This window comes from Siniperca chuatsi, linkage group LG14 (genome assembly GCF_020085105.1).
Source record: "Siniperca chuatsi isolate FFG_IHB_CAS linkage group LG14, ASM2008510v1, whole genome shotgun sequence".
Taxonomy (NCBI): domain Eukaryota; kingdom Metazoa; phylum Chordata; class Actinopteri; order Centrarchiformes; family Sinipercidae; genus Siniperca; species Siniperca chuatsi.
Genome location: NC_058055.1, coordinates 23701828 through 23729777, shown reverse-complemented (window position 1 = coordinate 23729777; position 27950 = coordinate 23701828). Strand labels below are relative to the sequence as shown.

The 27950-nt window shown below is 38.3% G+C and overlaps 2 protein-coding genes across 4 annotated transcripts; both read left to right on the top strand.

The window, feature by feature from the left end:
* Window positions 1-1572: 1572 nt before the first annotated feature.
* slc35f2 (solute carrier family 35 member F2) lies at window positions 1573-10285 on the top strand. 2 transcript variants are annotated; one of them, XM_044221388.1, is made up of 9 exons: window positions 1573-1754; window positions 2324-2429; window positions 4021-4193; window positions 6168-6295; window positions 6506-6665; window positions 7700-7856; window positions 8330-8382; window positions 8536-8690; window positions 9290-10285. In XM_044221388.1, exons 2-9 carry the CDS (start codon window positions 2341-2343, stop codon window positions 9509-9511), a joined length of 1137 nt encoding a protein of 378 aa, XP_044077323.1. In that variant the 5' UTR covers window positions 1573-1754; window positions 2324-2340; the 3' UTR covers window positions 9512-10285. The 2 variants fall into 2 exon arrangements, with proteins under 2 accessions (XP_044077323.1, XP_044077324.1); XM_044221389.1 differs by lacking the exon at window positions 1573-1754 and adding an exon at window positions 1804-2015.
* Window positions 10286-10791: 506 nt separating this feature from the next.
* Window positions 10792-27340, top strand: elmod1 (ELMO/CED-12 domain containing 1). Of its 2 annotated transcripts, XM_044221386.1 has the most exons (12): window positions 10792-11024; window positions 11421-11492; window positions 15732-15877; window positions 16253-16281; window positions 16448-16545; window positions 16831-16960; window positions 17768-17901; window positions 18217-18285; window positions 20051-20071; window positions 21738-21788; window positions 23042-23175; window positions 24332-27340. In XM_044221386.1, the coding sequence occupies exons 2-12, from the start codon at window positions 11476-11478 to the stop codon at window positions 24505-24507; spliced, it is 1005 nt and encodes a 334-aa protein (XP_044077321.1). In that variant the 5' UTR covers window positions 10792-11024; window positions 11421-11475; the 3' UTR covers window positions 24508-27340. The 2 variants fall into 2 exon arrangements, with proteins under 2 accessions (XP_044077321.1, XP_044077322.1); XM_044221387.1 differs by lacking the exon at window positions 20051-20071 and having other exon boundaries at window positions 10823-11024.
* The last annotated feature ends 610 nt before the right edge of the window (window positions 27341-27950 follow it).

Below are 27950 nucleotides of genomic sequence, written 5' to 3'. Positions count from 1 at the left end.
TGGAAGTGAAAAAGTGTATTGAGAAATGAAAAGCTACTTGGAGATTCAGGAAAGGTTTCAAGCCATACAAAATAATTTGAATTAATGAATTCTCATCACTAAGCCTCAAATTCATTATTAAGCGCTACTTGGTTGGTGGTGGAAGAAGTACTTAGAGCCTTTACTTAAGTAGTAGTATCAGTATCACAATTTAAAAATACTCTATTACTGTACAAGTAAAAGTCCTGCCTAATTTTATTTGAGTAAAAGTATTAGCAGCAAAATAAACATAAATAATGAAAAGTAAAATTACTCATTATGCAGAATGGTCCATTAAAGAAGTTATTAGTTTATATGTGTTACATTATTGGATTATTTTTACTTTTATTTGCTACTACTTTATTAAGTGTTAGTTATTTTCATCTATAGCAATGTCACATATTTTATAAGATGGTGATATGGTTTTGTTTGAAACATTTTAATCTGTAAAGTAACAATAAAAAGTACAATATTTCCCTCCTAAATGTAGTGGAGTAGAAGAATAAATAAGCATTAAAATTTAAATAAAGTAAAGTGTAAGTAACTCAAAATTACTTGAGTACAGTACTTGAATAAAAGTACTTTACACCACTGCTTATAATCATATCGTATCCTGCAAGAGTGTAACTTTTAAACTACTGTGCATTACTGTACACTGTGTATTGGTGAGCAGTGGTGGAAGACATATAGAGATCCTTTACTTAAGCAAAAGTAATAATTCAACCATGCAAAAATACTCATACTCAGGCCTGCATTAAAAAAAGTAAAAGTATCAGAAGGAGAAGTACTGCACCATTGCCCCTGTCATTACATTACATTACATTGTCGTTACTGATGTATTAATGTGTAAGTAGCATTTTACTGCTGCAAGTGGTCAAGATGAAGTTAATCTGAACTAGTTTATGTACTGTTCTACAGTTCAGTCAGTGCAAAAGCCCCAATCTTATTAGGACAATTCTGGCTATGATTGGGTCCTAAAAACATTATTTTCTTAAAACAAGCATCAGCATTTCAACCTGTTTTTAATTCAAATGAACCTGTCTAAAGGCACTGACTGTAGCTTAAAACAAGAAAGTATAAGGTACTTCACTGCACTAGAATTATGAAACATGAAATACTCGAAACGAAGTGATTTGCATTGAAAACAGGCTGTAATATTCTTATGGCATGGCGGATTTTTTTTTTTTCATGTTTTGAGAAAATAAGCGTTAAGACTCACAGACAAAAAATACTTTCTCAGGGAACTAATTCATCATTACTTCAAGGCCTGATATTTTCTGTATGAAAAATCTTAATTAGTGAAGTAACTACAGCTCTTAAATAAATGTAGTGGAGTAAAGAAATGCGATATTTCCCTCTGGAATGTAGTGGAGTAGAAGTATAAAGTAGCATAAAATGGAAATATTTAAGTAGGCTACCTCTAAATTGTACTTAGGTACAGAACTTAAAGTAGTTTTTATGTATTTACATTCCGCCACTGCTGGCGAGTAAAATCCCCTGTGATTCTCATCAGCACCAGACCAAGTTTGACTGCACAGTGCAGACGTCAGTTTAGCTTTTCTTTGACCAATCAGAGCTCGGAAGGCGGTCCTAGATAGCACGATGTTAGATTGACTCACTCGTGGCGAGAAGTTGGTTTCCTCGTGTGGATTGTAATGTGGAGCGGTTTTGCCAAACATGGAAATTAACCGCAGCTGGAGAATTTCCCCACACCTGCTATGACTGAAGAAGAAAACGTATGTTCACGTTCATTGTTTGTAAATTATTAGCGTGTACTTACGCTACGGTTTTATTTAGCTATTTGTTGAAGTTTAAGAAAGCCCCGATTAATGACGCTGTGACTCGCGCGCAGAACACTAAACACCAAACTGCATTGAAAAAGTGACAGTTTAATATTGCTGTGGTTACTGCCAGTCGTTCATATCTGCTTTAACATAATTAAACCCATATTGCGAATCATTAGGGGATACATTCAAATTCGGGATATATCAAATGTCGTAAGTATGGCTCATCATAGTTAAACATTTCCAAAACGTGCGTACCTGGACACCCTTAAAGCGCCAACGCCTCTAATGTAAACCAATTCCTATGTAAACCTATGTAATTAGGTATTCTTTGGAGTATAGAATGGTGACATAGTAATCGTGGAAATCATATTACGAGCCTCATCAGCCACATGAGGCACATCACATTCCTGTGGAGATTTGGTACCATGTTCTGCTTGGGTAGTCTGATGAAGACAGTAAGCATGAAAGACACTAATTCTTGAATTTTTTTTCATCTTTCGTTTTTTCTTCATTTCTAGGTTTAGCTCTCAAAGATATGGAGGGGCTTGACGAGGAGAGACTGTGTGGGAAATGGAGGGTTGGCTGTGGTTTGTACAGTTACAACTTGAGGGATGTCTTCACATGGTGAGAACTGATCCAGCCGTCTAGTAAAAGACATGTCAATGAGCATAGTCCACCATTTAACTGACAGTTACTGAATTGTCAGTAACAGAAGACATTTTGACATGTCACAGAAGGAAAAGCACAGGTATAAATAACAAAATTAATGATGGCTTAATTCCATTTAGCTGCTTACATTTCAGGATCCTGGTATTGTGTATGCTTGCTCATCGTCACACTGTCTAGGACACTTGAATAGGACAGAATCATCTTTAATTTTACTGGTAACACCTGTGGTTTTCCCACTCTGACGAGTCAAAATGTCTGCTGAGAAAAAGGCCTACAGCACCTACACACCATTTATTATGTTGCTGTTATGTTCATTAGTTTGGTATATTACACTAACCACATTTAAAATGTGTTTTGCGCTATGCATATCATGTACATCATAATTAAAATGAAAACATGAATAATGTAAAAAATATAAAACTCACCCTGCTACTAACAGTAAAAGAACACATAAATGAAAATCAAATGTGCAGAGCCATACAGTACAAAACAGCAGTGAAAACCTGTTTCTGTACTTCTTTGAAGCAAAGTCCTTTATCAAGTCATAGAAGTCCCAGACCACTTTATATTACTATATAGCCAGCATGTTCAAATGTCTGTGCGTAGTTTGTTTTTAATCCTTGACATTAGAGAAAAAGAACGTAGTCCCTTGCCGTTGCTGACAGGAAGTGTCAGATACAGTCTTAAAGAGCAACTTAACACCCTCCGAAAATCTTGTTTTTGCTGACCTCTAGTGGTTGAACTTGTCACCTTACTGCAATGATGGAGAAGTGTACTTCAGGTAATGTCAGTACACTGTGACATCACTGTTTGACCACATCCTCAGTGATTGTGGTTGCGGTCAGGGGTGAAAAAGGCTTGAAACCTTCAACCAGAGAGGGCAGGATGTTTACGGATGTAGCAACACCGGCAATCATATCATTTCACAAATCAACGTTTTCTCGTGTGAGCTCCGACCACGTTTACTATCTTTTCAAAACATCTGGCTATCGACAGTCACAAGTATGGAAGTGCTCTACTGAAAATACGTCTCTGTCAACCCTGAAACGTAAATTTGACGATGAAACCCGTCAGTTTAACCCTGCCTGGACTGGCAAGTGTTTGTTTTACCGCCATCTCCAAACGGCTGCTATTTTTTATTACATTTATTTGCATTTGTTTAAAATGTGTCATTACCCCCCCCCCCAAAAAAAAAGTCTGGTCCAATTGAATAGCCCTGCTTTAGGGCATGGCCACCTTGTGATTGACAAGTCACTACCACAGCGACCTGTCAATCAGGATAGAGGTGATCAGAAATGGTCACTTCAGATGGTGATGGCCAAAATGCCCAACTCAAGGCTTCAAAACGGTAGTCCACAAACCATCTGGGTGACGTCACAGTGGCTAGTATGTCCACTTCTTTTATACTGTCTATGGCACCTTCATGAGTCTGACAAAGAGTCAACGGGGGGTCTGTTGTGTTGGATTGTGTTATAATGCATAGGTGTTGTTTTTGCGGCGTCCAGCCCATAGTGGACAAATGATTAAGATCTTGCTGAATCTCCAGGCGTCTGCTGAAGACCATAGTCATGGGGCAGGTCTTGTCCCTGCTGATCTGTGGAACAGCAGTGAGCTGTCAGTACCTGGCCATTGCCCAGGTGGATACACCCATGCTGCAGAGCTTCCTCAACTACGCCCTGCTGCTGCTCGTCTATACTACCATCCTCAGCACCCGCAAAGGTCAGGATATCTGGACTTCTAATTGTTCTCAATGAGTCAAAAGCTGGTAATAAATTAAGGTTTCTTTCAGATTTATGGTTAATCAGTTGCTCCAGTCAGAGGAACTGACACATTAAAATGCAAATCAAACTTAAAGGTGGGATATGCGATTCTAATCCAATACACGTCTTTTTGTCAAATTCAGCTAATATATCCTCGTGGTCCGCTAGCTGTCCGTTCAGCGTACTGTAAATGGGAAATAAGGAAAGTGGCTCGGATCGAGCCACACAGCACTATTCCAGCCATGATTTGTGTATCAGGTAACGTTAAATGACTTGCCCACGGACATTCTGCTTACTTTCTAGTTTGCCAAGATGTGCTGTTGTTGTGATGTTAGACGATGTCCTCTCTGGCTGTTAGCTTCGCAGCAGCAACTGTAGGGACAGTTTGCTAACCCACAACCTAGCTAACATTAGTTACATTACGTGCTGTATCGTTGTTCACTCTATATCATGGTATTTGTCATGCTATTAGATTTCTCCAGAATCGCATACCTCACCTTTAACTGTGCAGTGGAAAGGACTTTGTTTCCCTAGAACTTGTCTCTCCAAGCTACATATCGCTCTGACCAAGGTTTTCCAGTTGAGATTTTTAAAGTTACTAAAACTGAACATCTCTTATCTAATACCTGAAACTAATCTGTTTATGAAGCTATGTTACCTTTATAGACTTGATTCGGAGAGATTACAAAGTTACACAACTGTGTACAACGTCCTGGTTAACTATCTGCACAGGCTAACCGTTTGATACAAATGCCCACTTACAGAGCATTCCTGAGATCCTGAGAGATTCCTAAATTCAACCTTTAAACTCTCCTTTTTTTTTTTTACAGCTCAATTGCGATTTTTTTAACCTGCATTAATTGGTTTTCTGGCCATGTGGGGGGAGCAGAAACAACCTGTAAATTACACTTAACATCACCTTTTACCATGTACACACACGAGAAACATTAACATTCATTTGGAGGTTTTTCTTCAAACCAACTCCTGGGAAAAATATCTGTTTCTTTGGTTGCTAAATGCTCCACTATGTTCATCAGCTAGTGGCTAACTGTCTTTCTGCTGTTTGGTGCTGAGCAGGTAGTGTACAGTGGGACATAACTGCCAACAGCTGCTGCAAATCAAGTCATTTTGGTCTTCAATAATCACAAACCAAATCTGCGAGATCAGGGTGGAACTGGTTAAAGTCATTTTTTTTTTTAGCTCCTCCTCCTTTTATAGCTCAGTGTGTAATTCTGAGTTCAAAGTACTGTAGCTCAAAATGTCCTGTGGAATGTGGCAGAAGATTATTTGTAAGAGTTTGACTTGTTTTGCTTTCCAAAATATCAGTTCAGATAAGAGAAGCCTCCAATCCTAGGGGCTTTAGAGTAGAGCCTGACTGATATGGGATTTTTGAGACCGATACTGATTTTAGAGGGGAAAAATTACCGATATGGCAGCCTATATAGTGAATTTTTGAGCTGGAATGAAAATAGACCTTTTCTACGTGGATTGTGATTTTGCACTCTGTGTCTTTGCTGCAGACAGTACTGACTGAGAGTATTGTTAACAGTGGAGTCGGAGCACGCTCTGCTGGACAAACTACGAGATGGCACAATTTCTGTATCACCCCAAGCACCGTTTTCTGCATTATATGTTCTGTAAAGAGAGTTTTCATATCAGTGCATATCGGAAAACATATACGCTGATACCAATATATCTGTGATAGGAACATATCAGGCCCATATTGGCCAATTTTATTGGCCGACCGGGCTCTACTTCAGACTCCAAATGTAGTGGATTATTGGAAATATTCTGCCAATGTTGCCACATGTACACATGGGTATTTTCTCACCAAAAAGGGACATGAATGTCTGAAAAATAGTATTTAAAAAGTAGCTTTTGGAAGAATACTTTTCCATTCCTACTCTGAAGTAAAACGTATCGGTTTTTACAGGTGATAGGAACATCCTACAAATTTTAAAAACCAAGTGGTTGAAATACTTGGTGATGGGTCTGGCAGATGTGGAGGCAAACTATGCAGTTGTGAAGGCCTACCAGTTCACCAGCCTGACAAGTATACAGGTAAGAGAAAACATGATTGATCAGTTCAGTGGTCTGGAGTTGTGAACTGCTGCTTAAATATAAACCGTGATCTGCTGAACTCAGTGCTATATACTGTGTGTGTATGTATGTAATCAATATCATTATGTTAACAATCTTCCTGACCATGATATGTCTTCCTACTCAGACTCTACAGTCAGTACGTCATTGCGTTGTTACTGTGTGTTTCAGCTGCTGGACTGCTTTGTGATCCCAGTGCTGATGGTACTTTCCTGGTTCTTCCTGAAGACTCGCTACAGGCTGGTCCACTTTGTAGCTGTGATTGTGTGTTTGTTGGGGGTGGGGGCCATGGTAGGAGCCGACATTCTGGCTGGAAGAGACCAGGGATCCAGTAAGGATACTTTTTCATCATTTATATCTGTAAAATACTGAAACTTTATGTGAAACGTCATCACAGTTTATAGCACTGACTTGTTGAGCAGTATTTAATTAATGAAAATATAAAAAGGTGTGTTATTGTGCAAACTTTATAACACAAAATCACCATAATGTCTGTGTAGGTTGATGGGAATGTTGTACCTGATTACTCTGTTAGATGCCTTAAAGACTTCTGTGTGTTAAAACTGTCTAGTTCAGATTGTTTTGGAACAAAATCTTTGAAAATCATCCAGTTAAATATCAGGATGTTCCCAATCCCCCATCACTGCTCAAATAGGATTTATAATTTATTATCTTCCACTTAAAAGGTTAAAAACCTTTTTTGAGGTATTTCTAGCACCCAGAAAGAGCCACAGCTGTGATTGGCTGACAGGCCCTTTGCCCCAGAGGTGAGATGATTGGATGACTACAGTGAAGTCACTCTGTATTTTTATAGGTTTGGCCAACATTTTTATCAGTTGTGATAACATTGTAGTCACCAGGTTAATTGCTGAGATATGGGAACGCAACAACGTCCCTAAAAAGAAGTCTGACAGGGCAAGAAACACGAGTAGTCAGATGATCAGACTGTAAACAAACCTCCAGAATAGCCAAACTTACTTGGAAGAGAAAATGAAGGCGAACAGTAAAATTATTACCCAAACTGTCTGTTGTAATCATCCAACCCAGTTTACAGGTCAACGTACTGGTTCAACTTTGACCCACCATACTGATCGTGCACATTCATGGTTTTTCTGTGCAATGAGGGTTTATCAGCAACACTTTTGGGCATGCTGGCTAAACTGTCTGCTTGTTTACAACCTGTCTGATCTCAGCAATTGTCCCTTAAATATTCTTCTTTTATGCGGCTGTATTTCTCTCCTGTTATTAAAGGATTGCCTCCGTTTGGAACACATTGTGTCTCATGCTCAAAAATTGCTATATAAATTACTAATATTATTAATTTGTAAAATGCCTGTCTATAACTACACCCCTGTCTCTGTGCAGACAGTGATGTCGTGCTGGGAGATGGTTTGGTCCTGCTCAGTGCTGTCCTCTATGCTGTATCCAATGTGTGCCAAGAGTACACGGTGAAGAACTTGAGCCGAGTCGAATTCCTGGGCATGATGGGCCTCTTTGGGACCCTCATCAGTGGCATACAGTTGTGGGTTATTGTTTAAATCACTCATATATTCTCATATATGACCAGAATAGGCCACTATAGACTAATACTTGTTTGGCATGATGCATCCCATATGCCCTTTTAAATCACTTTCATAGTTTCCTTAAGTTTCAGGAGAGAATTACTTTTGATACTGTAATCAATTAAGCAAAGTATAAGAAACTTATTAAGTTAATCTTAATTTAATTTTGCAGATATCGTTGACATCACCATACATTCATAATTCTTAAAAGTTTTCAAGTTCTCATATTGATCTTCACATCATCCATGCTTGGCCTTATCAAAAAAAAAAAAAGAAATAGACAAATAGACCATACTACAAAATACACACAAAACTTAAAGCTACAATACTTTTGTTTGTCCTTAAAGGTGTTTTTCCTTTAACTCAAGTGTTTTAAGCGTGGCGGGGGGAGTGTTTCTTCTCCTTGCTAACTTTGCATTGCTTGACATTGCAGAGCTGTTCTGGAAACTCATGCAGTAGCGGAAATAAAGTGGGACTTCCAAATTTGTAAGTTAACTTTCGGTCTTGTTAAATATTTGAGTATAAGATGACAGTAGTAGAACAGAATCACAACTGCTGGAGTTGTGTTGCTTTGAAGCATCTTTGATTGGAATATACCTCCTTGATCTCTCACTAAAGTCCATTCATTGTGTTCTGCAGCCATGCTGTTTGCAGTTTATGTCCTGTGTATGTATGGACTGTACAACTTCATGCCTGTAGTGGTAAAGATGACCAGCGCTACTGCGGTCAACCTCTCTCTGCTCACCGCCGACCTCTTCAGCCTCTTCTGCGGCATCTTCCTCTTCCGCTACACAGTGAGTGTCATTAAAGAGCATCATGGTGTTAGCTGCTGGTTCTATAATGTTGCTGTCGGGTGTTCATGTTTAATGGGCTTAATAGCGTTTTGTTGCATTGAACGCTGATTTAGAAACCCTGTTTTAATGTTGCATAACGTGTGCCATTGAGGAAATATGCCTTCTTATATCATTCGTGGAGAAAACTAGTTTTTACAGCTTTGATTTTGTCTCACAACAGCAGGACTTGATTTTAATTTCATTTTCAGCAGCAGGAAGTGATATTCATAGTTAAAAAAGGTACCGTAGCAGAAAATCCATTAGTAGCTGTCAGAGGGGGAAAATGCACCAAGATAATATTCACATGACTAATGAAGAAGTGCATTTTTGTCTTTTAAGATATGTTTAGAGTAGAAGATTGCGTTTTTACTGTGACTGATACATTAATACAGAAAAGCCCAAAAGGAATAAAAAGGAGTACATCCTAAATAGTACACTGTCAGCCACTGTTGATACCGATAGGCTGGTTAAAGTGGTGACATGCAGTAAAGTGTCACCTTGGACATAAACTGAATTTCTTACCCTGAAAATGTTGTTTTTATCTTGTGTCTCGTCCTCAGTTTTCGACCCTGTACATCATCTCATTTATCGTCATCACTGTGGGTTTTATCATGTTCAACGCCGTTCCCACGTACTCTGCTTTACCGGAGTCCGGCTCTAGTGAGGAAGACCCCGCTGAAGTGTTTGCTGATCACACGGCTGAGAGCTCCTCAGACCACCTACTGTCAGCAGACAGAGACATTCAGAGAACTGAGACACTCACAGCAGTCGCTGCACTGTGACTGACTGAAGAGAGAAGAAGGCCTTTCTGTTGTGGGAGAGGCAGCTAAAGGCTGCAAGACTGCAACACTCAGGTGTCTATGGGTATTTTTCCATTATAGGTCAGTGGGAAAAGGTCAGTTTGACGAAGAGACTCAGTTTTACATTGTTACAGAAGTGCACATTTTCTTGTACTTAGCCAGAAAGTTCACTTGTTTTTGGTATTTGAAAATGCAGTTGTATGACATCTCATTGCTTGTGGTGGTTAACAGTTTACATTGACACATTTTTCATTCCTATTTGTTAGGTAATTTTTTAAAGATATTTCTTTATTAACTGTGATCAAATATCATCCGTTATTGCACTTATACGCTATACGCACCAATATGACCAATGTTATTTATTGTCCCAAAACTGATCAGTTACTTGTCAGTTCTTTCTCCTTTTTTATATTAATATATTTTATGTTTTACAAAATGCATCAACAATGCTTTCTTTTTTTTTTTTACCACTGTGTCATGTCATTGTTTTGCATTTAAACACAGACCAATCACAAAGTTGTATTTTACTTTTGTTGCCTATGGTGCTGTTACAATTTACATTTGGTAATCTACCGTAAATCACATGGTTTTCTTTGCCTTGTATTGCCAAAAGTAAAGCATGTTAACATGCAGCAGGATTTCTCCGTGACTTTACACTTTAATAAATGTGTCTGTTTCATGGACGTGGGAAGTAAGGGTGCTGAGGGGCTGCAGCACCCTAAAATCAGGCATAATAAAAACCATCAGTTAAACTTATAATGACTTTCTCCTTCTTTACTGGAATTTTTAGATAGAGATAGATATATAGATATAGATGGGAGATATACAGATAGATATAGATGTGTGTGGAGAGAGAGGAGGGAGATATCTCTAGATATCTATATTTAGAGAGAGAGAGAGAGATTAGATAGATATTATATATAGATATAGAGAAATAGATAGATATGGCCAAAAAGGTAAATGCAGGTATAAAAAAAGAGAGGAGGAAGGGTGGTGGTGGGACAGTGTCAATTTTTAACCCAGTGATTGTTAGTGTAGAATCCCATTCCTAGCAACAGCCAGAAGTATTTTAAGCTCTGTCCAGCAAGACACTAATCCGCTGGTCGCTTTGTCATTTGAAGTCGCTGATAAGAGGAGTGTCAGCAAAACCACCGAATGCATGCAATTATGCACTTCTAGCTATAAAAAAAAAAATATTGTCAGATAAGATCCTCTGGGCAAAATCTAACCCTTTACTGAATCTAATATAGTTTTAAAACATGATCTGAAGAAAGTGGGAAACAAATGATGTTTAAACTGATCAACATGCTGCGCTGATAGAGGTTTTGACCCTTTGTATTCTGCACTGCATTGCTGTGCTGTAGCTTTTAGACTGAACCTCCTCAGCCTCAGTTAGTGACTGTCATCATGGAGGAAAAGCAGACTACTGTAGCCGAGTGAAGAGGACAAAACGCTGCACCCCCATCTTTGTTTCGCCTGTTATTATTTGAAATCGGTAAGAGAAAAGTTTCGTCTATTACTGCATAGATTTGATTGCTTGTATTGCCTACACAACCGACGTTACAGTCATCGTCTGTCGCTACGGATTATGCATGGTGTTTGTGCTAATCAGACCGGAGACGATCGAGCATTAAATGCCTGCTTTTTCTGGATTATGGCTCTCTGACGGGTGGAATAAGGTTTGAAAATTAGTTCCCGTGCGTGTCTCTGTTTCATTGCACCGAACAGAAACGCTGCACACCGGGGGTGCCAAGGTAAAACCGAAAGGCGCAGATTACATGCGCGTTAATTCTTCAGCACCGCGGACAGCTCCGGGGCTGCGGGGCCTGAGCTGACGGCTTCTGTCGGCCTCATCCAGTCACATAAAAACAGTCATCTCATGTGTTTTCAGGTCATCGCTCCACGGAAACAGCAACTAAGACACCTGAGGGGTGACAGCGGACAAGATGAAGCATTTTCTGAGGTAAAGAGATTACCATTACTGCCAATAATGCCGGGCGAGATTTACATTTTTTTTTTTTTTTTTTTTTGGTCAAACCGTCAAGGAATTCATTGTAAAGCTCTTCTCCTGTCTTCCTGTGTTTATCTTCGATCTACTGTAATGACTTGTTTATACCAAATACTGCAGAGTGGCATTCCCACTTCTCCCATTTAAGCTCTTCCCAGTCGGTTACGGCATTGTGTGGCCAGTAAGTGGTCGTTGCGGTGTAAATTGGTTTGAGTGGGTTGCTTAGAAAAGAGGCCTCTTAATTATGGAGCACCAAGTGGTCTCCCTTGGTGTCTCTATTAATAGCTCTGTTGCTTTGCTGTATTGTAAATGCAAAAGTTATGATAAATCCAATATAATATATTTTATGATAAACACTTCATGTTGATGAAGTACCAACTATATTTTGTGGTGTCTTAAAACAGTACAATACTATGATTAACATAAAGGCAATGTCTTTATTAGTGAGCCTTGTTATTGGTTATAGTAAGTCTAATGGTTTTTATTTAAATCCAAATGTGTACAGTAGACGTGTATATATGACATCACCAATATTCTCAGGTGTTTTGCTACTAGGCAAATACAAAGACAAGGCAAGTTTATTTGAGTAGCACTTTTCAACAACAAGGCAATTCAAAGTGCTGTAAATAAGACATAAAAAGGTATTAAGAATAGAAACACAAGAAAATATAAAAAGAAACATACAAATAGGATATAAAAAGAGTAAAATAAAATAGAAGATGCACAGAAATAAGCTAAAAATGGAATAAAACAGATAAATCCAGAGAGTAAAAGTTACAGCATTGCAACAATGCAGTGCAAGAGATGAATGAATAGCATTTAATTTCATTTCATTAAAGGCACTGGTAAACAGAAGTGTTTTAAACTTTGATTTAAACAAACTGAGGGGTGGAGCAGACCTCAAGTTTTCTTGGAGTTTGTTCCAGATATGTGGGCATAAAAATTGAACGCTGCTCCTCCAGGTTTAGTTTTGACCCTGTGGACAGAAGGCTAACAGTCAACACACACTATCAATAGTATATTCATTTTTAGACATCAACATATTATTGTAAAATGATTTATTTTATTGTATAGTCACCACTGACAAATGACGACAAAGTAGATAATAGGTGCGTTCTCACACCAGTGCTTTTGTAAGTGTTTAATTTCCTATAAATCCCACTGTTTCCTGGCCCCCTACTTAGGAGAATGAATAATTTTTCAGTTGACGTTTTGCTCCTTTTGCTTTGGTCTCAAAGATATTTTCATTTACTTTTAATGAACAGTGGAGTCCAGTAGAGGCTGCCAATTTATTTCACTGTCTGCTTACAGTAATTAAACTAATGTGCTAGAATGACTGTGGTAATAGTTTACTGATGTAAACAATGACTCATGTAGCACCTTTAATGGTTTTTCAGAAGGGTTTAAAGGGATGCTCCAGTGATTTAGTGTTGCACTTCCATACAGTTGGGGAACGTGCAAAAGACAGATTAAATAAACAGAATTTCAGCAGCAGAGGTGGAGATATCTCGGCTTTTAGTTCCTAGTTTGTGTCAAACTTCCAGGAGGCCGTCCTCTTTGGTAGACGCCCACGTCTTTGAAACTCCACATTTCCTGTTTAGTTGCAGTTTAATCTCTGAATCCTCCTACTGTACCATTACCCTTGCTTGGTGCTCATTTCCTTGAAGGTTAAGGAAATGACAGAGTGCTTATATGAGCTGTTTAACATGCCAGTCTCATCATCCACAGGCCTACAAGGAGGAATTAATCATTCAGGACTGTGCTTACCTTTTTTTGTTGACATGGAAGATGTTATACTGTGATCCCTCAGCATCATGGGGATTTATTTCTGCATGAAAAGGTTGTAAACTCTATACCACTAAAACAAACAAAGAGGGAAGCGAGGCCCTGCTTGTGTGGCTCACAGAGGGAGGTTTGTAAGTTATTCACAGTGCAGGTGTTGTGCTGGTGTATTTTCTCAGCTTCATTGCTAATGCTAGCCCTGATAATAGAGGAAATCTGCGTTTCTATCCAAGTAAATTTCCACAAGGTTTCTGGCATGTTGCACAAACTATGTTCTGTCCTGGATCTTTGGCAATAAACGATCATGAAATCAGATGATAGAAGGTTTTACATATAAATAACATGAAATGTGTCCCTTCCTTCATTCCTTCCTTCCTAATGTGCAGAGTGAAGCAGATGATCTCCACCATTTCTTAATGGGTCACTATGCATTTCCCAAGACACAGACATCTCCATTTTCATTCCCAGTGTCACCTGTAAAAATAGCACACTTTGAATTGTTGCAAGTCCAACCTGGTAGCCAAGAAGTGCAACACAGTTTTCTGACTTTCTTTCCTTTATGTCTTCCTCCCTGCTCCTCTCTTTTCCTTTAGTGTCATGTCTTCATATTGTTTCTCTCTCCCTTTCTCTGTACACTTCATCCTCTTTGTTTGGGTACATGTGCATTCATACAGTTGTATCTCTACAGTGATTATATATTTATTATTATTATCCATTATACCTTTTGTATTCTATGAAATTATGTGATTTTTAGTATAACCCCCCCCCAATATACTGAGCTACAGAACTCTGAAGAAGACCAGGTAAAATACTTTTTTGCAAGAAATTGCAGTTACCAGCAAATCTGAGAAGAAATGTATTAGGGCTGCAACTAACGATTATTTTCATTATCGATTAATCTGGTGATTATTTCCCCGATTAATCGTCTGTAAAACATGAAAAAACAATATCTTAGAGCACAAGGTGATGTCATTAAATGTTTTGTTTTGTCCGACCAACAGTCCAAAATCCAAAAATATTCAATTTACTATCATGTAAGACAAACAAAAGCAAGACAGTTCTCACATTTGAGAACCTGGAACCATTAAATGACTTAAGCGGTTATCAAGACAATTGTCAAAGAAATTTTTTTTGATCGATTAATTGACTAATCATTGCAGCTCTGAAATGTAGTGAAAATGGCTTACTATTAACTCAAGATTATGAACAAATGATATGCTATTATTATGGTATTATGAGTGAGATATTTTTACAGTATTCATGTACAGGGGGTTAAAACATTTAAAGGAGTACTCCAGCAATTTAATAATAATAACTTTCTATAGCACTTTTCGAAGTTTCAAAGTTCTTCACAAAAGACATTAAACCAACAGATGTAAAGTGAAATAAAATACAAATAAGATTAAAATAAGGAGACATTTAACAGATGAAATTAAAAGTACAAATGCAGTAAAAGCACAGAATAAAAACAATTTAAAGCTATTCTAAAATAATGTATTATGTAGTATAGCACTTCCATAAAGATAAAAAAGAATGGTCAAAATTGAACCAGCAGAGGCCAAGATTTCCTGACTTTTAGTCCCTAGTATGGATCAAGCTCCAAAAACACTGGATCATACATTTCCCATAATGCAACTCAATAGCTTATGTCATTAGACACCCCCTGCTTCGACTGACAACATCATCAGGGTTATTTTTAGATAATTGTGATTATAATTGTTGTTGTTTTCACAGACGCCTTGTGACGAGTAAACTGAACGCCATGTGTAAAATTGGTGGAGAGACATTTAAAAAACAGAATTTTCTAGCATTGGTTATTAGTTATTATTAGAGTTATTTCTTGAGTTTCCATGTCAGTGTGTAAAATAAAATGTGATACTGATTTTACCCCAAATATGCATATCCCATGAGTCTTTGTTAGGGGAAATGCTATCAAAGCCGTGCCGTAGTTGATGAATGGTGATAAAATAAAAATCGTTATAAATTTCTTAAAATCATAAGCTGTTTTCTGTTCATTTTAATGATTTAACTGTACTATACAGTACAGGAGTAGAAAATTAGTTTTTAATTAGTTTTTTTCAAATGATAAACCTGAGCGATGGCAAGATGATTAAAAAGATAGGAAATGAGTGGAAGAAGCATTTCTGCTACACAAAATTCTTCCCAGCTTCTTTGTGAAATAATGGATAGTTATCAGGACTCTAAAAGCTGTTTAAATGAAATAATCTGAGAAAAGAACATCACTCTTTACTGCTCACAGCTTATCGGCATATGCAACCTGTGAAAAGGGGACATAAGTAGGCAGGTGGCTATAAAGGGTCACAAACCCCCAAAAATTGGGAATCAGTGCTCTATGCTAAAGTACATATACAACATCTGTCAGTCTAATCTCTCCCATCTTCTCCTCTCCAGAGTGGTGACCCAGTTCTTCGTGTTCCTCTACTGTAAGTGTCTGTGGCGGGGCCTGAAGTTTGTTGCCAGAAAGTTTACAGGGCGCTGCGAGCTGCAGCGAATCTGCTACAACAACAAGCATGGAGCCCGCAGGACCCTCAAGATAGGTAGGCCCACACACTGCCTGAACGCTGCCTGACATTTTTAAATGTAGTTTATTTAGTTCATCTATGTATAAACCAACTATCACTATTGTTCATATCTAATAGCATATTTGTGTTTAATTATATATTGTTCATATTTATTATCCTGGCTTTTAGTGGAACCTTCAAAATGAAAATAAAGTTCCATCCATTTTCTATCCACCCTCATTCCTATTTGTCCTTGGACAAATAACAGTTTTCACAACTTAAACTCAATATTTAAATATTCGTATCTGCCTTGAACCATATTCAAAATAAATTTTTTGAAGCTACTAAATAGCGCTGCTTTTAATGTTACTGTATGCAGTTGTCTTACACTTTGCAACCATTTCCTTCCAGAGTCATCTCTGAGGTACTCCAAGAACGAGGTATGGGTCTCTAAATCTATGCTGTATGCTCAATATTTGTCCAATATAATACAGGCGTGTCACTCAATTTTCTAGCTTCAATTTGTTTACATCCACTTTCTCCTCCTCCTTCTGTCTCTTTTTGTTTCTGCCATCTTTCTGTCTCTTCTGCTCTCGTCTTCTCTAGCTGCTGCAGTCTGCCCTCAGCGTCCATCCTGATAAAGTGGAGAAAACCATTGACGACATCATGGCCTTGAAGAAGATTAACCCCGACACCAACCCACAGTGAGACACTACATTTCATGTCACATTTCTGTAACTTTATCACTTATGTTAGGGTGTTGTGGTAAATTAGAGGTTATCACTGGAGTCTCAACACTTTGAATCATCAGACTAGCTGTGAAAGTGTGGTTGTGGACAGTGAATAAACAACACTTTCTTCTTCCTCAGCAATGGCAGCTGAGCTGAGCAAGGCACTGAACCCCCAAAGACAAACGACAAAACAAAAGACAGTGCTTGTACATTGCAGTTCACTGCATTAATAGATCTGAATTCCCTGTGTGTCCCCAGGCTGGGTATCTCTCTTCAGGCCAGCCTGCTGCAGATTGTGGGCTACAGGAGCCTGGTAGCGGAGGTGGAGAAGCTGCGTAGGGAGCCTTACGACAGTGAAAACCCAGAGCACGAGGACATGCTGATGAAGGTACACAGCTATCTGAAGTGCAAAAATAATCATAACAACAGCAATAATCATCTTTAAACTGTATTGAACCTCCTGTGATTCATTGGTGACCTGTCCATAGTCTATCCTGCCTCTCACTCAGTGCCTGCTGGAGTAGGCTACACCTACCTGCAACCCTTGGCAGGATAAGCCAGTAGTTTTTTGTCAGACATACCCTCAACTCAAGTACCCCTTTATCGACACTGCCGTTTATTTTAACCATTTAGCCGTCAATTTTAGCAAACTGTTTATCCATTCATTTTAGCTATTTCAATTGTTGCCATTAATTTAGTTTATCTATTTAAACTATTTATCAATTACTTGTAACTATTTCAGCTATTTAACTATTACTTTTAGTGTTAGCTAACTACAACTTAAACCATTTATCCATCACTTTTATTTTAGCTAACTATTTAAACTGTTTTTCCATTAATTTTAGCTAATTATCTCAACTGTTTATCCATGTTCATTGGCTGTTTATCGGGTGCTGGCTGTAGCTTGAATGGACACAAATGGGAGTAATATCGACCATCTCATCTAGCATTAACTCTTGGCAAGAAAGCAAATATGCGTACTGTATTTCCCAAAATGACGAACTATTCCTTTAAGTCAGTATTTAAATATTCATGTACTCAGAAACTCATATATATAGGGTATAATTTTAGGATTGACATTATAGTTAGATGATTGCAGCACGCAGCCCCATTCATAGTTTACATTCATGTAATCTCTTGTCAAGACAGGAAATAATTTAACTGTGCTAAGCTGTGGTGTGTGTGTGTGTTGCAGCTATGGAAGGAGCTGCGTCCTGACACACCTCTCACCGGCCGCATCTCTAAACAGTGGTGTGAGATTGGTTTCCAAGGCAGCGATCCCAAGACTGATTTCAGAGGCATGGGCCTACTGGGCCTGCACAACCTGCTGTAAGCTCTCAGTCACTTCACTTTCTGTAAAACACTGATCATAATCCAAAAAAACAGTCAGACAATATTACACTTTAACGGGATATAAGACATATTAGTGTTTTACATTTGGACTTTTACATACACAAGTCCTTTGGGAGAAATGAAAAGTATTTATACAAAAAATCTGCAGTGAGATATTGTCTACCCATGAACTGGATTTAATATCAGATAATTAATAATCTACATATACACAGGTGTAGGGCTAAGTGCGACCTTCAAATGAAGAGTTTCCTAAATTCCCTTTTTCTTGAATCTTCTCTCGTCTCTCTGCAGGTATTTCGCAGAACATGACAAGGCTACTGCTCTGCAGATGCTCCACGACTCCCTGCAACCAAAGCACAAGTATGGAAACCCTCTTTTTCTCAACTTTTACCAAAGCATGATAAAATAAAAGGAATACACCAAGTGTTTTGGTAGAAAGTCTCTCTGGTTGATCGGTTTTGTTCTTAGGAGATCACAGACTCCAGGGTTGTAGGATCCAAAACTGAGGAAATGTGAATTTTTAGCAGATGTATAGCTACTTGGTAAGAAACTGAGATTGGTAAAATGTACATGTCTTTGTAGCTTTATGATTCATAGAAACTATGTGCAGCTAAAACCAACTTTAAGAAGAGTAGGGTACATGATGAGTTTAAATAGCTCAAGGTTAAAGGATAAATTTATTCATCCATAAAATCGTGGAAATTATACCACTCACATCGTAATCAACCAACGCTGATCACCAGGGTCCTTAATGTCCAATAATAAAGCAGATTGGAAGCCACTTAATGGCTGTAAATTAGCATCAGATACAAAAAATGACATAAAAAGAAATGACAGTATATATTACATGCAGCAATCACTTATCATATCAAGCTCTGCACTCGTCCTCTGGCAGCTTCCAGTAAACAGTGAAAGTGGTCCCTAGAAACAGAAAGGGAGAAATTCTTCATCACACGTCAAATTTGCAGTGAAACAATGTCATGTCGTAAGGTCACTTGTTAAGTATACCCGCGATCCCACATCAGCTGACCTGATGTAATCTGTGCTCTTATATTCCACCACCACTTCTTGAAACGACCTCCGAACGAAGCACTGACCTCTGACTGTATTATATACAGTATGTTGTAGTTGTGCTTTAGATTTTCTTAAGCATTTGTTGTGCCCCAATTATTTATAGCATCTATCAGGAAATAAAAGTCTTGTTTTGTCACCCTGTGAATTCCAATTAGCTTCATTATTATTTGCTGAAATGTTAACAAGCAACACCAGGGCCAGTCATCTACTACTTAAAGCTGCACTAATTAATATTCCTTACATTAAAAGTGTAGCAAATGTCACCAACGCAGCTTTACAGGGCTTTATAGCCTCTTTTATGTCATTGTTTTGGTTTTCTGGCCCACAAACCCAATCAACCTTGATTCCACCAGCAGCAGGCAGCTGTTTTACAATAAACAACAATAAAGCTCTGATAAACCCACTGTACACTACCTGCCCAGCACCAAACAAGAAACAGACAAAGTTAGTGACAAGCTGGTGAACATAGTGGAGCATTTAGCAGTTAAAGAGCCACATATTTTTGTAGGAACTGGTAGAGCCCAAAACAGAGCCAAAAGGAAAGTGAATGTCGGATTTACATTATTAGGTAGCCTGAAACACGACCCCAAATAAATGATAATGTTGCTCTATGTCTGCTGGATGTGTAAATAGGCAAGTGTTTGCTAACAGGTTCAAGATGTCAACTTTATAAGGCGATAACATAACAAATACTGTGTTTTCCGCTAGTTCCGCTGCCCCTTGTGGCCAAAACATCAATTAATGCAGCTTTAAAATATAAGTTAACATACAGCACCTTTTTACCAGACACGTGGTGTATCCCTTAAACTTTAAACTGCACTCAGTCATCCATAATTCTGCATTTACCACATTCTGCTTGATTATATTCATTCCTACAGCTTGATGTCATTCTCTGCGTCATCTTTTATTGACTGCTGCTGCTTGTATTGTTTTTCATCGGCATCTCAGCGAGCTGTCTCATTTCAAGATTCTTCTTTTTTCTCCTTCACCTCCATCTCCACCTCCACCTTTCTGCCCATGCCTCGCTCTCTGACTCTCACATGCACTGTAGGAGTACGCACAGAAAGCCAAGGTACTTAATTTCACTTTCATTCTTTGCACTGCATTCATAGCTTTCTCTTTTGAGTTGATGTTTCATACATTTAATGCTGCACTAAGCATGATTTATGTATATGTGAACACCCAGCTGTCTTATCAGCCTAAAACACAGTATGTGCTGAAACTGAGGAGGATATCCTAGTCACGTTAATAGAGACAGTTCTGTTTCAACTTTAGGAAATTACTGAGCATTAAAAAAAAATAAAACTATCCATTTGTGACCCATTTTTAAAGGTTTACGTCTTCAGTAGTAGGCTGAGAGCCAGTAGAGTAGTCGGAAAGTATTGAGAGACGGACTAACACATTGTTGGTTTTGGTCTTTTTATTATCCTGTAATGGAAACCAGCATTAGCTAAAATTATTACATCTATTTGATTGGTTCAACCTCACATGATTAGTGGGAACTAAGCCCTCAAACAAAGTTGCATTATGCAGTTTTATCAAAAAACCCTAAACATTACATAATATACAAAATCATCTATAAACAGATACAGAGTTATGCTTAAATGATGATCCTTTGGTATACACTTAAATTCACAATTAACTGAGACATTACTTTTGTCTTTTGTTAGCTAAAGTTCCATGTAATTATATTCACTTATTCATTTTCAATGTATTTTTTATATCAAAAACCCGTTATTGTAAATTAAGTGAGTTGATCAGTCATGATTCATCTCTTGACTTCAATACTCTTGACTTGAACTTTGGCCTTTGCACGTCAGTGGCATTTTATAAAGGATATTGTATAAATGTACTTATAGTGTGTTTCTATCAAAATAGTGTGTAGTATTTCCAAGAGTCACAGTACAACATACATTTCATTGTATAGATTCCTGGTGGTTTCTGTAGATAACAATAAAACTTAACTTGACCTGAGGACTCAGTCATTTTAGACTTACAGCACACCCACAATTTTTTCATTGGTATTTGTACTTGATCATCTCATTAATAATATGGCTCCCTATGTGAACAGATGCTCTTAAAATTAATCTTACAACACAATTTCCATGTAGATAATATATTGATGGGTGTGCTACCTGGCTTTTTATTATGGCTGCCACATTTTAATTAATGAGAGAAAAAAACATTGTACATTCACTTTTAAAATATACACCTTTTATGGATAATTGGGATGATGTGCATATTATTTTGAAACAGATTAAATACTTTAAACATGCAGTTTAGAGTCACTGTTATAAATGAACTGCAACTTGAGGATTTGAGACTAATCTCAGGTTTGACATTTTTTAACATGAACTGGACCTCAGATTAAAACCTCTGGGGCTCCACTCTGATTCAATATGGGAGGACTTGACTTCGACACTGTTTAACTGTAACTCTATAATGTTATATAGACCAAAAAATCTAAAAAACGTCACAGAATATTTCAAGTCCATGTAAAGAAACTACCCATGTCGCCAAGTGACATGTATTAGTTTACATATATATACTTTACAACAATCTGTTCCAGTGCTACAGTCTTGCAGTGACACAAGAAATGCATCAGTTTAAGAAGCAAGCTCATAAAATGTTATTTCATTGTGACTTTAAGATTTCTCACTAGGTTTTGTTTTTATCCACATTGTGGAGTGTTGTTTCACATGTAGACAGTACATGACTCAAGTGTGTGTCCTTCGCAGTGAGATAAACAAACCTGAATGGGAACAGAAGAACCTAGACAAGGCTATTGGGTAAGTGTCTGCACATGTACTGTATGATGGCATGCACGTGTGCGTGTGGAGTGTGAATGGAGGAGGCAAAACTGGGCTACTGCTGCTGGAGCTGTGTGAGTTTTGGCCTAAATACAGAGCAGTTTTAGCAGTGGGGCTCCGTGATGCAGCCATCAAGCGTGTATATGCAAGCAGTAGAGACTGCGTGTGTGTTAATAGGCAGGAAGTGGTTTACTGCTCGGTGTCCTCCTGCTCTGCCTTCTGCCTCCAGTCTGCATCAGTTCTGATAAGCACCAAAGACTGACTCTAAAAACACACACAGTCGCACAAAATCCTCCTACGTCCACACGGTATTGTGAGGACACTCCAGCTGAGCAGCAAGCTGTGAACCGCAAGTAATTTACTGCACTGTTGAGTCTGAAAACTGTACAGTGTCTATACTGAAGGGACAGTTCATGATTGGTATATAGTGTTCTCCTCTCACGTCCAAATGGTCCACCACATCCCACACATTTGGACCATGTGTACTTTGCCATGAAATGAAAACTGGGAGGTAAAAGGTATTGAAATGATGGCCAAGCCTTTACAAAAAGGGGCTGTTGGGACACAAATACTGTATCTTCACTTTTGATGCAAAATTTACATGAAAGATGTTTATAATTATCATTGTTTTTTTACGGAAAAAATACGAAAACCTTGATTTGAACACTTTTAGCCTCTGTTCCACTAGCTTCTGTAATTCAGTGCAATCTCTAATTGAGCATTTCTGAAAAAATTAAACGGATTTACTTGAAAAAAACAAACAAAATTGGCATCAACTACAGCGCTTGCTATTAGAAGCTGAAACTTTCTTTTTAACAAAGTTTAACAACGATTTATTTGTCAGCATACCAAAAACTTCAGCTCCCAAGTAAATGTACTTACATCTTCCTAACTTGGTTTGCTTACAGAAGCATGTTTTCGTCCATATCTATAACGTTCACCAACACTCTTCTATTCCCAGGTTTTTAGCTGTAAGTCTAAATTCGTGTACACAGTTATTTCTGTCCTTATGTTACTACAGACATGTCTGAACGCACTCGACTCGATCATGAACTCTTTTGTTGAGCCACGATGTTTACCCTGTGAATGCCTAGGGCTTATGGGAAACGATGTTCATTAAAGTCTGTTAAAAACCACATCACCCACAATTCCTGAGTAAAACCATCAGACAAACAAACAAAACAAACTGCTTCCTGCAAAGTAACGTCTGTATTTTTATCACCTCCCTCCAGCTACTCTTTTGCCATTGTGGGCATCAACATCACAGACCTGGCCTACTCTCTGCTGGTGAGTGGAGCTCTGAAGACCCACCTGTACAACGTGGCCCCAGAGATGCCCAGCCTGCTGCACTTCCAGCAGACCTTCTGTGAGTACAGTTGATTGGGATATATATATATGTATATGTATACATTTTTTTATTTTCCTGCAAGATCAGATATTAATCAGGATTACACCATATGTTGCAAATATTGGCCTGTTTTGGTTCACCTGTTATTTTTACCATTAAAGTAAGGACATATTCTCTGTCAGAGTTAAAGCTGGTAAGATTTTGACATAAAGCACACATAACATTTTAACATACAAAAGATTAAAAGCTAAAATTGCCTCAACACTAAATACATTGTCAACATAGCTGTTAGCTTTCAATAAAAAATATCAGTTAAAACCCAGTGTGAGTGAGTGATGTGACAGCTCTAAAAACCCACTGTGCTCTAACTGCCCAGCACCAAGGATACAGTTATCAACTAGCTGGTGAACCTAGTGGAGCATTTAGCAGCTAAAGAGACAGATATTTTTCTCAGGAGTTGGTAGAGACCAAAAACAGAGCTAAAAGAAGAGTGAATATTGGACTTACATTTATTAGGTGGCCAGAAACACAATGCCAAATGAATGCTAATGTTGCTCAATGTCTACTGGTCCTGCCATAACTGTAAAAGGTCATTGATAATGTGTCAGATGTTGTGTTTTCAACTTGATTTGCTGCCCCCAGGTGGCAACAAAATCCAATGCAGCATGATTAATGCAGCTTTATACCTGCGTCAACTGATGCACTGGCAACAAGCTGTAAACATAACACTGGCAGATGATCATCGTTGAAGTTGATTTGGTTGATTTGTTTGCAAATAGTTGCTTACTTACACATCCAGCTACTCAATGCTCCATTATATTCACCAGCTAGTTGCTAACTTTGTCAGAAGTTTGGTGCTAGGCAGGTACTGTACAGGTTTATCAGAGCTTTCTTCTCTGAAAACAGAGCCTGCTGTGGCTGGAAATGATTCGAGAGTGAACCAAAACAGTAAAATTGCAGGTTTGAAAACCAAAACAATGAGCTCAAATACGCTGTAAAGCTCCATAGACCTGAAGCTAACTTCAGTCAGGGGGTAATTCTTTGTGGGTTCGTCATTAGAAGCAACTCCTTTCACATACAAGTAATCGTGTGATCCATTGTCAATATAAAAGTATAAATTATACTCTCTTTAAAGAACAAAAAAGGTCAACTCTTTTCCTTTTCTTCATGACAGGTTACTTGATGCAGGAGTTTCATCGTTTCTGGATCGAGGAGGATCCCAGCGACATCATGGAGTTCAACCGGGTTCGCTCCAAGTTCCACCGGAGGATCCTGCGGCAGTTGAAGAACCCGGACATGGCTCTGTGCCCCCACTTCTCCGCCTCCGACCTCCACCTGGTCAACCTCTAAACACACACCCCTGACCTATGACCCCCCCCACCGCCCTCACTGAAACCATAGAGGTCTCCCCTGGATGTCTGGTAGGCCAAGTAAAAATCAGAAATCAGAAAACCCTTTACCCTCAAATAGATGGTTCCTCAAACTGCTGGACACATCTGGGGAGACTCTCTTCCTTCTCTGCTCAGCCCACCTGGTCCCAGCTAACGTCATGTCGCGTCACTGCCAAAAGCTCACTCAACCACTGCACACACACACACACACGCATATGTACACACACACTGCCTCTATACCCTCACTGCAGCGTTAGACCACCAGCATCAGAGATGACCATAGCGATTGTAGCTGTGCATGAGGAGGCTGCACCACACCATCACAGACTCATCATTATCTGTTGCTTTAATGATTCATGACGATTGTATCACAGCCGTTACACCTCAGTTATGGACCCTATGCTTATTCTCATAACAAACCAAATTTACTTTCTTAGCCAAAAATCCGTTTTAGATTGCAAAGTAGTGATCATCAGTTCTGAATATTTTGGCAAAAAAACTGGTCGGGCTTTCAGATATGAATTACGATGTGTCAAATACAATATTTTTTATTCAAAATGAAGAGCTATAGATATATAATGTAAGTTTAAATGATTTGTTGAAGCATAAAAGAAATGTTGCTGGCGCTGATTGAATCAAAAGCTAAAGAATATAGGGCCAGTTCATCTCTTACAGTAACTTTGTCTGTATTAGGTAATTGATATAGATTGTACTGTACTTTTTATGTCAACATGACATTAACACCTAAGACTTCTCCTTGCCAAAATATCGAATGTGGAGAACAATCACAGCAGCAGTTTGTTTCTTGTGAGCTCAAGTGTAATTTTTGTAAACCTGCTAAATGATGTTCATAAATATTTTGTTACACATATTGAATTTGTAGCATTAGGTGGCACTGTTCCCAGTTTGGATACTAAAAGACCTCCTTCTCTTGCGATTGATATTATTTTGACAACTTTTTTTATTTCCTCATACATATTTACATCCAGAAAAATAATTTTATAATATTTGATGAACATTTTCTTGCAGGTTTGCAAATGTTTTTGCCTTTGATTTGACCCCATACAGAGATTCTGTTATGAATGTTCCTCAAACACCCACATTCATGATTGTTTGATTCTATTTTAATTCATTGAATGTCCACTGTAGTATCAGCCAAAGCAATAATTTACATTAATTTCAATGCACACTTCCTTAAATGTATTGATTTGCACCATGCGTGCCTAAGTATTTGTTTGTTTCTAACTCAGAGCTGAAATGCTAATCAATGTATAGCTGCTACGTGTAGCATTTAACAGGGGTAAAATATTACCACGTTAATTTTAAGACATTAATTAGACACTGGGGACCGGGGGATGTGACAGGAAGCAGTGGGTTTCATGGAGAATGTAGTCTTAATGTTCTTGAGCATGAATGTGGTCTTACCTAAAAATGCTACACATAGCAGCTTTAAGAAGCATTTCATCTCTTCCAAAATCAACAACCAGAGAAATAAGACATTTAAATGTAGAGTTGCTCCATAGAGAATGAATTAGGTGATTAATAGTAATACAGTAGAGAGATGACAGTGACAATTTAAAATGCTAAAGATGGAGGTGTTGACCGGCCAGTCAACGCACCAGCTGCAGAGCTGTCACTGTCACTGCTCCATACTGCATGCATATTTCTTTTATATGTTTTACATTAGAGCTCCCCTGACTGGTGACTAAAAGCACCATTATTTAATTTCTTTATTTTACCTTTATTTTACCCAGAAAGCCCCACTGAGATTAGAAATTTCTTTTTCAGGAGTGTCCTGACCAAGACAGGCACTATCACTGGTTAAAAGAGTGATTTTTTTATTTGAACCATTTTCAGAAGTGAAATGGTTGAGTATTTCACAAGATAAAAAGCAAAGATTAGAGGAAATTCTGGTACAATGTGGTGCAGCAGAAATCACTTTTTCCTGTTTTCCTTTCTTGCCCCTTGGATATGTCTTGCGACTCCTTTTGGGTGTCCCCGACCCCCAGGTGGGAACCACTGCAGTAGATTACTCTCCATTCAAAAAGATAGGACACCAAAACAAAAACAACCCATCCAGTTCATTGTCTATGGAGCATCAGTTTGATTGTTATCTCAGCTCTGAGTCATACTTTAACATTTCACTGACAGATAAATCAACAGAAGCCCAAATCTGACACACGTGTGCTTCTTCACGAGTGTTGCTTCACTTGAACATGTGACCACTGTATTTAATATTCATAAATATTCACATCGTGTGTGATGCTGACAGCTCTGACAAATGTTCTCATCACAAAACTGAAAATGTATGATATTATTTTACCTCCATGCTTGCACCGTTGATTGTGTTTTAATAGTATTGAATATCTTTGTACCATTGAAGTGAACGTTGATGCTTTTTGTCAGTATTATGCAGCTTACTTCAGTGAATGTCAGTGCTGGTTTCATCTCCTGCTTGCATTTTGTTTTGCTTTGCTATGGTCAGCTTTGCACTATTGTAAAAATATAAAATGCCGTTTCCTATATGATGATAAATCAGTAATTTGTGGTATTAGGAGTATAAGGTCCGACGATACTGTAGATGACGTTAAGTACATGCTGCTGTATATTCTGCTTTGAAACCGCAAATAAGAAAACACAATCTGCATGATAATATTTTCACTGTCACTGATATGGCATTCTGTATTCTTCAGTAAAGCCTAAAGTACCTTTAGATATTGTAATTGTGTGCTTCATTTGTCTGTGCTGTACTTTTTGAGACCACAATAAAAACTAAATGTCAGTTAAAATTATAGGTGACTATTTATTTTTTAAATTTTTTGGCTACACCTGAGGTGTTAAGCGCTCCTTGGTGTGGCATCCCTGCGCTGTCTGGACGCCGCCTCTTGAAGAACTACTCTGATCCTTTACTTAAGTAAAGTAGAAATAGGCCTACCATAGTCCAAAAATAATCCTTTGCAAGAATTCAAAATGTTACTTTAGTAAAAGTACAGAAGTTTTATCAGCAAAATGTACCAAGGATAAAAATACTCATTATGCAGAAGTTTAAAGTTCAATTTTACTGTCACGTGTACGAGTACAGTGAAATACTTGTGCCCCGGCTCTCTCATCCTTTGTGTACATAAATAAATACAGACCATCCAATAACATTTAAAGCCCACAGCCCACATAATAGTAATTCTTACAACCCACATAACTATATACCCAGTGCACCCACATGTAACAATGCACACATACTATTTACAAAAAGTAATCAGTGCATGTGGGAGGGTCAGCTAGGGGGCAGCCTGCCTGTGGAAAGAAACTGTTACTGAGACAGGTGGTGTGAGATTTGATGCTCCAGTAACGTTTTTTAGATGGAAGGAGCGAGAACAGTCCGCGAGCAGCATGGCTGGTGTCCTT

What these genes read in the sequence shown, in the direction of transcription:
- slc35f2 (XM_044221388.1), top strand. Translation starts at nt 2,341, where the DNA reads ATGGAGGGGCTTGACGAGGAGAGACTGTGTGGGAAATGGAGGGTTGGC. An exon ending in CCAGCCTGACAAGTATACAG is followed by an intron (nt 6,296 to 6,505) that starts GTAAGAGAAAAC and finishes TGTGTGTTTCAG; the next exon opens with CTGCTGGACTGCTTTGTGAT. An exon ending in TCTTCCTCTTCCGCTACACA is followed by an intron (nt 8,691 to 9,289) that starts GTGAGTGTCATT and finishes TCTCGTCCTCAG; the next exon opens with TTTTCGACCCTGTACATCAT.
- elmod1 (XM_044221386.1), top strand. An exon ending in CTGGGCCTGCACAACCTGCT is followed by an intron (nt 17,902 to 18,216) that starts GTAAGCTCTCAG and finishes GTCTCTCTGCAG; the next exon opens with GTATTTCGCAGAACATGACA. An exon ending in GCACTTCCAGCAGACCTTCT is followed by an intron (nt 23,176 to 24,331) that starts GTGAGTACAGTT and finishes TCTTCATGACAG; the next exon opens with GTTACTTGATGCAGGAGTTT.